The sequence below is a fragment of the Papilio polytes genome, unplaced genomic scaffold, assembly GCF_000836215.1.
Source record: "Papilio polytes unplaced genomic scaffold, Ppol_1.0 DF824047.1, whole genome shotgun sequence".
Taxonomy (NCBI): Eukaryota; Metazoa; Arthropoda; class Insecta; order Lepidoptera; family Papilionidae; genus Papilio; species Papilio polytes.
In genome coordinates this window covers 3,686,676-3,700,630 of record NW_013525157.1, presented here as the reverse complement: position 1 = coordinate 3,700,630, position 13,955 = coordinate 3,686,676, and the positions used below count along the sequence as shown (strand labels likewise).

Genomic DNA, 13,955 nt, shown 5'->3' with positions numbered 1-13,955 from the left:
ATTTTGTTTTTGGTGCATTTTGTTTTGTTTTTAGTGCATTTTGTTTTGTTTTTCGTGTATTTTGTTTGGAAGTCGGTTTTGTTTTTTTTGTTAAAACCTATCCATGGAAAACTTTCCACGTAGGCGAGTATTAATACGAAGAAAGCTAATGTAGTGTATCGATTCATATCAATTTCAAGGGGCGTCGTAAGGTGACAGTTACGAGGGTTCAATAAACGGGTAGATATGCTTTTTCCAATCTATATTCTATCGCATAAGTTATTTGGGTTCATAATCAAATAAACAGTGTGGTGATGGTGATCGATATTGTGTCATTTTACATATCCAATAGTTTAAAGGAGACAAGTATACAATTATCGGAGTAAATTAACCGTGACACTTGTGTAACAGGTACGAGTAGCACTGCACCAAATTATCGCATAGCTTGAACACGCGATTCCTTTGCAGATAACACTACTCGTATTTCGTGGTTTAAATACTATCGTTTATATTATTAAGTGCTGACAGTTTGTTGTGAGAATTGTTGCTGTAACAACGATTAATGCTCTCTATAAGTTTTAAGTTTTGTTACTGAAAGTTTAAAGTAGTTTTAGATTTATGACTGTAGTTCTGCAAATTAGTTTATGTCTAATTCCCTGGATCAAACAAAGACAAAGGATATTTAACGTCGAAGGAAAATGTACATGAGTAATGAACTCACGTACGACATCTTACTAATATTATAAATGCAAAAGCTTAGATGGATGGATGGATGGAGTTTGTAGCCTAAAATGCTGATCGAATCCTTATGAATTTTGGCATAGACGTAGAGGATAGTGTGGAAGAACAGCTAGTTTACAATAAAAATAAGAAAGATATAAAACCGACTTCACAATTCATTATTAAAAATAAACTATATTTAAATCTACTAATTTACGCGAGGCGTACCAGTTACGAAAAAAAAAAACAAATTACCAGGGAAAAAGAATACGTATCAGATTACAAAAGAATGATAATTCAATTTTTATAAAAAATGGATAATGAAAACCTCAACAAAAGTATACCGCGCGCCTACAAAGTCATTAACGTTCTTTTATCACGCAAAATGTTTCGGCAAACTTGCCAGATATCGGTGTAAACTTTTTCATGTTTTTCGATTAATATTAGCTTGGATCGTAATGGTAAATCTTCATAACGCAGATTTTTTATAATAAAAGGGGCAAACGGTCGGCGGGAACACAGAGGTGGTCAACGACGCCCATGGACATCCGGAACACTAGAAGAACAGATGCGTTGCTGGCCTACGAATATAGGGCTCATAAACTAATTTATAGTACTCATTTATTGCATTGTAGTGATTGTAATACTTGACTAGTAAGACGTCCCTAATAGTGAAAAAGCTGAATTGTTACCTATAGAAATATTTACATTGTATATTGTCGAACTTTGATAAGTTTTACAACGCATTTACATTCAGAGAGCAGTGAAATTGATTAATACTTAGTTTTAAAATATCACATTCACTGTATTAAAATATTTAAGCAACGAAAATGGATTCGTTTTAGAATTTAAATTGTAATCAAGGAACACAGCTGTAAAACATTTGCAAGTATATGCTTGAGTAGCTATTTCTATTCATTATGCCAAGGTCTGATGACAAACAAATTGGTAGCAATCGTAACGTTTACGATATACGTTTCCTTTAGATAATCTGCTTCCTAGAGTAGGGAAGACAAACATAGTCAAATTCAAATGAAATGGTTATTCAAATTTGAACTTTGTAAATATCTCTTATTAATGAACAAGAAGGATGTATGTTTGTATGAATGAAGACGTAAATATGTGTGTTACGACTGTGTTAAATGAAAACCTCTGCTTAGAGAACAGATCTCGGATAATCTGGCTAGTATTGTTTTTAAACTTTATTTGACAAAGATGTGACTAAAGAAATGTAATAAATTAGTTTTCAATCTATTCTCTTGGTAAGCGAAAATGATACCTACGCATTAAATCAGATTAAAACACGATTTATTAGTCTGGTTACAAATATCAATTCATTTGAACATTACAAGACATTAACTACTGCAGAGAAAATCACTAATACTAAAATAATTTTGTATACCAAGGCTAATTCTTTGAAAATTTATGACAAAATTACAGCAACATATTGCGATATTTTAAGTACTTCCCGGTTGTCAGTCATAAATACGACGTCTGATATAAATACAAAAAAAATAAAGCTTAACAACTGGGATCTACAGTTTGAGCCTACAATTAAAAAAAAATTAAAACTAGCTTTTTGTACAGACAATTTAGGCTTTATCGAACCCGGTCTAAGCTATTAAGATATCCTAAAAAAACATAAAAGGAGAAAAATTCGCAGGTGGATTGCTTCAAAAAAAAAAAAAAACTAGCCCTCGTAAAACTAATATTACCATCCTTGAGAAACCCATTAACAAGTTTACCTTTTACATAAAAAAGACATGTGAATGAAAGTTGTGTTTTTTCCTTTTAAATTCTCCAAGGTGTCATGTACATTGTTGCATGATGACTTAAATTCAAGCAAAGGCCGAACAACGATTACACCCGCTGACAGTGATTGGCTGCCAAGGGCTGACAGCTCTGGTAACTGACACACTGATTACTCACGATAGTCTTGTATCCTAGGGATCGAATTTTAAACGAAATGTACTAATTATTGAAAAGCTTTTGACCGCGACATCGTCCGCATGGAATCAGAAAAAAAAACAAAGTAGCCGTCGCCTAAGGGTAGGCAACGCATCTGTAATTACGGATATCTATGGACAGCAGTCGCTTTGCCATTTCGGCGGATTCATTTATCCGCTTGTTCGTTTGCCTTATGATAAAAAAGCCTATGTTCTTCCAGACTATGCTCTACACCTATGTCAAATTTAATCGAGATCCATTGAGTTGTTTAGGTGGCAAACTCTAACAAACATTCATTTCATCCAACTATCTAGACTTTCGCATTTATAATATTAGTATGGAATAAAAGAGGAAAGCGTTCTTATTTTTTGACTCACATTAAATGATACTGGTTGTCAAAGCTTATGAAATTATAAGAGAAAATTACAAAGCTCGGTGCTGATGCAACATTAAAACGCTTTTATGTCGTAACATTTTTACATTTATATCAATATCGATCTCAAATATAAATGGAAGTCCAATGCTATAAGCAACATGTCCCATACACCAAGTCCATAACAATAATTGGCTTCTTTTACTTATCACTAAATCAAGGCGACCATCGATCACATATAAATGGCTCATTGGCATTTTATAAATACTTATTCAATGTTATTGACAACTTCCACAATTTAAAACCAACTGATTTAAACAGAGATGGACTTCGTATGTTTAACCGATTGATCATACTAATATTATAAATACGAAAGTTTAGGTGGATGGATGGATGGATGTTTGTTAGAGTTTGTAGCCTAAACAGCTGAACGGATTTCGATGAAAATTTGTACAAATGTAGAGGATAGTCTGAAAGAACATACAGGCTACTCACTCATCATCATCCACTTGCCCTTATCCCTTATGGAGGGTCAGCACAGTATGTGCTGGTCTTCCATACATCTATATCAGCCGTCATATCTGAATCCACTCTTTTCTTAAGCATATCTTCTGTCACACAATCTATCCATACTTTCTTCGGTCTTCCTCTTCCTTTGTAGCCATCTACATTCAATCTCAACACTTTCTGGTTTATGGTATACAGGCTACTCACTATTGTTTTCAATTTCACGCGAACAGAATCGCGGGCGAAGGCTAGTTCAATAATAAAGGTAAAACAAAACTAATTACTCAATTTAATAGCAAATAACAGACAGTCAGACAATCACTCACCCTGAAGAAGGACCACCAACGGGTTTGAAACTGTCGGTGCCTACACCGAATGTTATCAAGTGAGTTTAGTAAATTATTCCGTTCGTTTAATATTATTTTAACATACGTGACTCCGTCCACGTGGAATAAAAAAAAACAAAAGTGGGTAGCCTATGTGTTCTTCCAGACTATCCTCTACATCTATACCAAATTTAATCGAAATCCGTTGAGCCTATTTGGCTACAGACTCTAACAAACATCCATCCATCCATCTAAACTTTCGCATTTGTATGTATGATTAAATAGAGAAAAGTAACACTAGATTGCCATAAGACAAACGGAAGAAATCGTTCACGTGTGCAGTTGTTTATTTTTACATATTCAAAAACGCTAGTCTGTTTGATAAAACAAAATTAATGATATTTATTTTAACTAGTCCTATATCTTTGATCTCAGAAGAGCAGCTGCCGCATCGTAATCGACGATTAGGAAATGTTGATTAACGATTATTTAAGATTATTTAAACATGATGACACTTTTTGATCTGTAGCAATAAGAACATGTGTGTGGTTCCCCGAGATTAAAGTTAAAATTAAAAATTATTTTAAGTTGAAATAAAAAAGGTGCTTCTGGTTTCTAAGAGAGGAACTATTACAACGAAAGTCAATTAGAAACAATGTAAACGACTATTTAAATGATGATTTTAGACACAAGCATTCGTGATGGATGCGAACAATTGCTAGTCGAATGGATTATTACCTATTTTCTAGTTTCACATGTCGGAATACATAGTACTCAGTCAATGAATAAACACAAACGAAATATTTCAACTGATTTTAAACCTTATTGCTATAGTAATAGAGTTTGATATTCTGTGTTCGCTCGATGTGTAACTGCAGTCGCTATTTGTGACTGTTCCAAACATTCTGTGTGTAATTTACACGCATTGTTCCGCTTTTTTTTATTGTCTTTCGCAGACACTACAGATAATATCATTTAATGTTTGTAAATAAATCGCATTGATTTTTAACATGGACAAATTGTAACAGAATTGTATTTACAAAATACGTTTTATTGCTTGACTGTAAATTCAACTATTATAAGTATCTCATTCATTATATTATCAATCCAATTTGATTCCGGTGTAAACATCACAAAAGGTTTTTAGTTTCGAAAAATAATGACATAATTATAGTATTTTTGACCGAAGACGAAACATTATTAAAGGAAACATGTTAGCACAGTTAGTAGTGACATTATTAGCTCCCGCGTCTGTAGGGAGAGAGACTTGGGTAGTAAGTAAATAAGTTTATCGTACCGTGAGACGTGAGACGAGAGTTGATGCGTGCGGTGATGTTGCGGGCCACTTCTGTAGCATCGTGGGACCGCTGCTGGTACAGCCGCAGTCGCTCGAAGAGGCACTCCGCGGAGCTGTCGTCCGCCATGCGGTACACTGCACAGATAACATTCAATGCAATCAATACACGGCACGAAGTAGCCGGGCTGAACCCGGGTTAGTGACCCAGATTACGTAGATAAGGCACCTTTCTCTAAGTTAAGCCTGCAATAGACGCTCAGAAGGTGTATAGCTTTAAACTTGATAGCTAAAACCACATAACAATAGAGAATCTGACATAATAAATGGGTAGTTAAAGAAATTACATTTGTTAGTTTTCTAACTACCCACATTTTGTGTATATAATGTTTTAGTTCTCTTTGTATGTACTAGTATATAACTGTGATACAAATTTTACATAGTCACACATCGCTTTGTAAATAAATCTATCGTTTCTACAGTAACAAGTAATTTAATTTAATTACATAGTGTGGCAATTAATATCAATCAATTGCAGCGAATGGATGTTATTTAGAATAGTTTTATTACTTTTTTTTCTGTATTTTACATAGTAAATTACACTTTTAATGTAATTTAAAATGTTTAATTTTTAAATCATTCAACTATTACTATCAAATTTATTTGATTGTTAGACATTTTTATTGAAGATAATAAGAACGACAGTCTCTATTAGTTTTTCTTTACAGTTAGTATAGGTTCTATACAAAAATGTCACAGTAATGCATAACATAACATTCAGTTAAGTAATTAAACACGTATTTTAAATGTCAATTGTTCCGTGTAACATTTACAAATCAAGCCAATTAATTATAGCGTTATTGAATAATAACAGGAACATAAAATCTATTAAAAAGCGGTGTAGTGTTAACGAGGTACATATTTTTAATCTTTTTTTTCAATATGTCCACACCGGACAGTTTTATTTGTACTATTGTCATCGATTCATTGTCATTTATTATGTTTTAAACATTTTAAATAAAGTTATAAGCATATGATTATAGTATAAAATACATTGTAGCATTTTGATGCTTTTTTATTGCGAAAAGAGATTGCTTATAAATTCAAATTACTTGGTGCGCTAATTAACACTACAATGTGTGAAACTAGATAGCAAAGCTATGATTTAATACAATTACAGTACAGATTTAGTTTATGAATGTAGGTTAAACATGGATAACACGATGAATGGAAGACTAGCGGGTTACAAATTACGACGTGGGACGTACGTGCGTGTGTTGCTTAGTATAGTCCTTTGCTGGTGTTTGAATGTGAGGCGGTTGGTTTGTAAATAAACAGTGTATGGTGTACGATGCGCGACTGCAGTGACAGGCGAGAACAGCGCCCCGCGGCGGTCGCCGCCCGACTAAAACTGAAGGAAAAATCGGTGCGCGACGCCTCACTCGCTCCCCGTGCCAAATAATCGCTTTTCACGCGCGTAAACAAATATATGCAGCGATGCTCTAATGCTAGAGACTAATGTTGCTTAACTGCATATTATCGACTAAATATCTCAAAAAAAAAATGTACTGATTACAATTTTTGTGTATAAAATTCCAAATTAATTGGAATTAAAAATTGGAATAAAAAATACGTAAAACATATGAGGCTTAAACGTTAAAATAAAAATGTTAATAGGCCATAGTTACCTGAAATTATATAGCTATAATATTAAAAAAGATGTTGAAACGTCGTCCTAAGTGTATCATGTGGGACTCGAATAAAAATCGATGCAATTTTCACGAGCTACCAACAAAGTTTACATCTTTACACGTCTACTGCTGAGTCACTTAAACGTTTGTTGTTTTTCGGGTGAAATCTATTTAATCTAGAGGTGACTTTGAACCCACTTTGGACTTATGAATAAAACTATAGCTATTGTGTTCAATTTATCCTTAGTATTAATCGTGCCTGTATTTTATTTGTTTAAGTAAACTTAAATAAATATTACGGATTTGCAGGTAACAAAGGTATAAAATCTAAAAATAAGTACATTTATTTGTGTTGCCATTTATAAACATTTACGATCTTACATTTTGCGGGGAAAAACTTATTACTCTGAGATAGCCATACGGACAAAGGCTTTGTTCTGTTTTACAAAAATAAATTACGTGAAACAAATCTGGTTTCAAGTGTAAATAAAATTGATCTTTATAAAGATGAAAAGATACCAGAACAATATAAAACAATAACAAACATAGTATACGTCGGTAAAATGTTACAATAATGTTGTCAGTATATAGCTTGATTACTTACTTCTTCTTTTCGTTTTCTTGGCTGCGTAATTGCTTACTATTGTATCGGTTTCTGTATCCACTTCCTGCAACAATACATCAATTATATAATTACGTAGGTTTTGTAATATTAAAGCATACATTATTCAAACCAAAAGTCTAAAGTTTGTAAACGAAGAAGGGTTCGTTTATTTTGTAAATTTATCATAATTACAGCCAATTTTTTTTTATCAATCATCCGTAACGATGGAGAGGAGGACCTCTCCAAATTTGGCAATTAAAATTCAATATATTTCAGTTACCATAAAATTGTAAACATTACCATTTGCATAAATACTACAAGTCAGGATTGTTTATTGTTGAGAGCTTCACATCATAAGTCAGACTAAATTAGTTACAACCAAAACATGCTTGATGGATCTTAAAAGCAGCACCGGCCTATCCATATGGGGACTATACTCACATAGCACTATTTCAAAGAAAAAAAATCCATAAGCGTATTTTATGAGGTTAAAAATGTGCCAAACAAAAGATTGTCGTCTCTGCCAATCTATGACTCATACAACTTTATTTATGCATGTAATTACGAAGGTAATATGGTCAATTCAAGTAACAGATTCGCTGTAAATGACATTACGAGTATCGGGAGTGCTTAAACTATTTTAAAGTATATTGAATTCAAACAAACCTGACATTTTTCACTCATGACACTTATGTTAATTCTATTGTAGAAATTCGTTAAGTAAACAAATGTATATCATTGCCGACAACAACTATCTTTTAATTTAACTAATATATAACCTTTAAATTAAATGTCAGATCGAAAAATTGACATTTGAAATGTGTCACAAATAATGCAGATGGCCTGTATTTTCGTGTCGTAACGCTCTCGTAATAACCTGCACAGAAGTTATGGCTCCCAAATCGACTACATTCGAGTTTTATTCGGTCATAAATTATTTTTATATTTTCATTAGATCCGTGTCGGTAATTAATATATTTTATATGAACTTGAACTTCAAAATGCAGGCCTATTTATTGTAAATTATACGTGTGCTGTGCCTGGCGTCCGCAATTCTCACAAAACAAATAAAAATATCTGACTTTGTGGTTTCCTTTCCAAAAAACCGATTAGAGTTTGGATTGATCTTACATTTCATTAATATGTTTGAATTGATAAATCTAAGGATAGTAAAGCATCAATAAGAATAAAACGGGTACAAATAATTTACTGTTTACTATTAATAGCAGAGAACTGGTAGTAAAAAGAAATAAAAACGACGACTGAAGGACGAATACTAATTTAAAATTCTCGAACGGATATAGTTAAAAAAAAGTAATACTAACAGGGACGGAATGTACACGCCTTTAATTAAATTACATTGTGATAAAAAAATAATCACTCGTCCAAGCCAAGGCTGTTAAAATCTCATTGCATATAGAATATTGGCTGACATTTAATAGCAGCCATCGACCAGCTCCCTAGCTTGGAGCACTTGACATTTTACTGAGACGTAGTCAGACGAGTTTCGTTAACAATTACGACTTACAACCACCAGTAATAACTATTAAGGAAACCAATACGGCAGTTGATCCATTAGGAGCGTATTTAATACACCAAGACAGTATTACATAAATAATTCGACTAATCTTTTTGCCCTTGTTAGAGTTCATTCGCTTGTCACATGTTGTTTACGTGTTAATTCAAGTTTTGTTAAGATTCGCATAGAATTTGGAATAAAAGTTCGTTGTTCGAATTCATGTGATGCGTTTGCAAGCAACTTAAGATTTGACAATGTCGCACAGCATTTTATTGTGTGGTCTTAATATCTACTAATTCTTAACTGAAGCAATCTCATTGAAACAGACAATTCATGTTGACCATCGGCATATGTGGTCCATTACGCCCCGAACAGATGTTTATAAATGTAATGATCAATAACGCTGAGAGTTAATATACAATAGTCTTGCGGTGTAATTCCACTGACGAAATACTTGGATTAAAATGTATCGTTATCCTTGTTTTTTTTAAGAGTATGAGAGAGAGGAAAATACTTGGTGTACAGTAAATTGACAGTAGAAATCCACACTTATCTACATACAAACTTTAGAAGAGATGGCGACAGTTAACATTGTAACTGATATTTTCATTTCTTGTGGACGTACTTAATAATGTATAAGAAAAAAACGTTGTTCGCTCTAAGCATGGTTGTTTGTCAATGGACTTTCGTAAGCACGAATTCAGTCTTCACATTCGGTACTGAAGCGGTGAGTAACAACAAATAAAACATTTCGTTTCACATTTATTCACATATTCGCAATGTTATATGACAAAGGCAATTGTATCTGACCTCCTAAATATTAGATTTTACGTAAACTAAGTAATAGTTTCACAAATATTTCGTCTTCTTACATCTGACCTTAGAAGTTTAAACAAAATAACAATACTATAATAAAAAATAATAATTTAATGAGCACATTTAAATTAAGTAACAAGAGAAACGTGTTTGACTTGAACGATAAAATAACCTATTTTTTTCAGCCACCTGAAGAAGTTGGACGGAAAGACCATAGAAACACTTTGCTGGATTTCTTAGACCCAAGAGGAATTTTAATTTCTCCAGGGGATGCAAAGCTTCGATCTAAGAGACGTGACATAAGTAATAAATAATTTTACTTAGTAATAAACTTAAATCAAATGTTTGAAAATTCTCACTCTCAGAACGGTAATGTGTTTTGGTGTTTGTATATATGTAATCGTTAAATAATATAATGCTTTCCAGCGTACTTCACGCCTATATCTTCCGTGAAGCACACAGACGCTCTTCGCCTGCTGTTCAAGACATACCTCGCTATGCTCCTGGCTACGCTTAGACAGGGCAAGCCACCTCTGTCGCCGCCATTTCCGAAGGTCATAGCCAAAACTATTAAAGCTGTGTTATTAAATTAATATAATAATAAAATGTAATGTTATGTTAATTAACAAGGTTTCCTTCAAATGTGCGTTCTCAACCGATGATACGGCTAGGTCTATGGGGGAAGCTACCATTGATATAATCTTTGAAGAAGTTTAATATCTATTATACATTTTTTTAGTCTCTTGTGGTAGCTGCCACCCCTTCTTTACTGGATACAACCATGTCCCTGCATCCCTGTAATGTCTCCCGCGTTACACGACCTAGCACATAGCGCCAGGCGTCATGCTACTGTACTCACCGTTAAGAAAGACCCCCACGGGTCTGAAACTAGTCGATGTTATACGAATTATACTGGAGTGTTAGCCGTTGTTAATTAGATTATAATGAAATGTTATATTATCATTTGTTACAAAATAAAAATCGTTATTCTTTCTGTGAACCCGTGTTTTTCATTTTTTATGACTCAATTAAAATTCTAAGAAAATGCACCAACAAAAATTCGTCTGATAATTTATAACCACATTGGTACGCTATACGTATAGACTTGTCTAGAATAATTAAAAGAAATACTCTACTAAATACTTTAAACTATAAAAAACAAGAATATTGGGGTATAGTGATCTTCTTTGTTAAAAGGAATTAAACATATTCAATTAACAAAACTCGTTAATTTGCTCTTAAAAGTTATTTAACAGCAATGAGTGAGATGATTTTTTTCGATAGAATAAACATTTTTAATAATTATAGAACATCAACGGTCTGTCCTCGGCGGTATTTCCAAACCAATACGACTTAGGGTCCTTCAAGAAGCGAGCCTACAATTTCCTCAAAGGCCGGCAACGCATCTGTAGTTCCTCTCTCTTCTCTCTCTTCTCTCTCTCTCTTATAAAAAAAAAAAAAACATATATCAAAATTTCATACATATCTCTGTCTATTAAAAGAAATTTCTAGGGAGTTTTAATGTTTTAAACACAAGTTACAACAATCGAAACTCGCTTAGAATACAAAACATACCAATTTAAGATAGATCAACTGATAAGGAATTTAGTAATAGTCTAAATACCGATAGATTAGGACATCTGTTTGTGCTGCGATTTTTTTAAACACTAAGGTGTTCGTTATGCAATGAATGTAAGAAATAAACTGCCTTATTGAATACAAATTCGAGAGACGCATCTAGTTCCTTTCTTTCTTGGTTTGTGGGCGGGGTGACATAGAGTATATAAGAGAAGCGAAAGAATAATATTAAGTACAGTGATCTTGTTACTGAGGCGCCTCCGTCATGAAGGTACGCCTCACGAGTGATTAAAAATGGATCCTTACAAACGTGAAGTGTTATTTTATAGAATCTTCTGAATAGTGTAGTGCATATCTTTAACCTTTCATTCTTTATTCGTAGTCGAATGGACTACATCTTTCGTTTGTGGTTGTGTCCAATTTTTTGTTTTATTAAAATAAACAATCTATATTAACCAAAAATTTACAAAAAATTATCGATAACCTTGAAATATTATATTATGATTGTTTCGATATGAGAGTTAAGAATAAAAGGCGATAAAATAATTACTGTTTTTTTAACTAAAGTATACAAGAACAATACCAGAAAATTGAACCAAATTTGAAAAGCATTATTTTTTAATAAATTCAATAAAACCATGTAAAATTCTTGAATATTAATCCCATTTAGTTTATTATTCGTTTAACATTATCCCAAAAGCCAAATCGATTAGACAGATAATTGTAGGTTCGTACACTATTTAAGTGCTGTTAAGAATTATTTGTCAAGGATTGTGGATGACCTAATTTCATAGTCACATCCTGTTTTCTATTAAAGTGTTCGGAAAATAAACATCTTTTTGTTTTGACCCAAAGTGATGGTGAATTGTTTGTGTTGTTTCGTTACAATTGATTTTGTGTCCAGGCGTTGGCTGTATTGGTATTGTGCGCGGTGGCGGAGCATGCTGCAGGAGGCGCGGTGGCGTGGCCGGGCGCTGCGGTGGCGTTGACAACTCCCCTGGTCAACGCCGTGGTGCAGCCTCACACTAAGGGCTTCGCTTACTCTACTACACAGTATATTAATGCAGTAAGTAAAGGATCACTAATTGAAAAAATACGGTTTTAAACGGTTTCTAGATGTGCCTTTAAATAACTAAACATGATCCTTTGTATTTTGGAAATTTTAATTTAAAATCTGACTACAAGATAATTTATTGAAAATAAAACTCTCGTTCCTTGCAGTTACCGGCATCATATACGTACGGAGTACGACCACAATTCCCCTATCAAGTTCCCGTAACGGCTTACGCCCCTTTGCCAGGATTTCCGGCGTACTATCCGGTGGGGACTGCTTCGTATATTCCACAAAGTAGTCTGATTTATCCTCAAATACCACCTATTGCAACGGGACAACCACAAGGACCAATTTCTAGCGCTCCAACAGCTCCCATTGCGCCAATTGCACCAATTGCGCCTATTGCTCCGAGTATACCGCAGCAGCCAATTGTTCCACAACAGCCAAGTGTACCCCAACAACCCAGTGTTCCACAACAGCCGAACAACCCGCCATCTCCTCCGGAACAAACGGCAGGTGATGCGGATACGACAGTAGTAGAGTCAGCGGAATTCATCAATCAACAACAGGACCAACGAACATCTAGCCCCGATGGTCAACCACAGTCATCGCCTACAAACAATGTTTCAGATCAACAACCCCAACCCCAAGTCCCATCGTATTTGCAAAACCCACAAATTTCCCAGTTCGCGTCCTTCCCTCAAATTCCTCAGTTACCCCAAGGCTTCCCGCAATTCCCGCAATTACCGCAGTTCCCGCAACTTCCATCATTACCTCAGTTCCCAGGCGCGCAAGAAGGTATATCATTCCCACCGTTCACTCAACAACCATCGGTCCCACAAACATCGACTCAAGATGACTCGTCTTCTCAAGAATCTCCACAGCAATCAACCCAAGCGGAACCCCCTTCCACATCAGGAGATTCATCATCTCCACAATTCCCGCAACTGCCTTCTTTACCACAATTCCCTCCCTCTCAAGGTGACTTACCACAATTACCACAGCTACCGTCTCTTCCCCAATTTCCTCCCTCACAAGGAGGTATACCACAGTTCCCACAGTTTCCTCCTTCACAAGGGGGATTGCCCCAATTTCCGCAACTACCAAATTTCCCTCAATTCCCACCAAGCCAAGGAGGTTCCTTCCCTACTAATTTCCCCTCTGCCGATAACTCCAACAAAGGTATAAACGACGAAGACACTATTTCAGTTGAATCTGCCAAATAAATTCTTGCAAACAACATTTAATTTGATAGAATTTAAGAGTGAAAATATTATTAAGTATTTAACCATTAACAAAAACGTGAAGACTTAAGTACTATGCTAAAACATTCATAGTTTTTTTCCAAAAGCGGTAAGGTGTATTTACTTGATACATTGTTATTAAAAGTAGAAACAATTGTTTAAAGACTAAACAGAGGTAGTCTCTGTAGCACTAAGATAAGATAACTTTGCCTTGGAAATATTAAAACATTTAATTTAAATACACGTCTCTTTATTTGACCATGTACACCTATCCTATTCGTTCAAAGTTAAATCTGTCTATTG

General features: G+C 34.3%; 3 protein-coding genes across 7 annotated transcripts in view; 2 read left to right on the top strand and 1 right to left on the bottom strand.

The window, feature by feature from the left end:
• The window catches only part of LOC106100552 (cytosolic carboxypeptidase 1-like), a 63,483-nt gene extending 55,237 nt beyond the window's left edge, over nt 1-8,246 (bottom strand). For 4 of the 5 annotated variants that reach the window (XM_013279423.1, XM_013279421.1, XM_013279422.1 and 1 more), the window contains exons 1-3: nt 8,108-8,246; nt 7,442-7,505; nt 5,150-5,284 (exon numbers count right to left, since the gene is read on the bottom strand). In XM_013279423.1, coding sequence (XP_013134877.1) covers nt 5,150-5,284; nt 7,442-7,505; nt 8,108-8,125 — 217 coding nt within the window. In that variant the 5' untranslated portion in view covers nt 8,126-8,246. Of the gene's footprint in view, nt 1-5,149; nt 5,285-6,414; nt 6,539-7,441; nt 7,506-8,107 lie in introns of those variants that run through there. The other variant, XM_013279424.1, reaches the window with a different exon arrangement.
• Nucleotides 8,247-9,524: 1,278 nt separating this feature from the next.
• LOC106100346 lies at nt 9,525-10,369 on the top strand. The gene is made up of 3 exons (XM_013279171.1): nt 9,525-9,687; nt 9,962-10,079; nt 10,203-10,369. The coding sequence occupies exons 1-3, from the start codon at nt 9,592-9,594 to the stop codon at nt 10,367-10,369; spliced, it is 381 nt and encodes a 126-aa protein (XP_013134625.1). The 5' UTR covers nt 9,525-9,591.
• Nucleotides 10,370-11,528: 1,159 nt separating this feature from the next.
• On the top strand, nt 11,529-13,891 carry LOC106100814 (basic salivary proline-rich protein 1). Its single transcript, XM_013279860.1, has 3 exons — nt 11,529-11,625; nt 12,259-12,420; nt 12,576-13,891. The coding sequence occupies exons 1-3, from the start codon at nt 11,620-11,622 to the stop codon at nt 13,632-13,634; spliced, it is 1,227 nt and encodes a 408-aa protein (XP_013135314.1). The 5' UTR covers nt 11,529-11,619; the 3' UTR covers nt 13,635-13,891.
• The last annotated feature ends 64 nt before the right edge of the window (nt 13,892-13,955 follow it).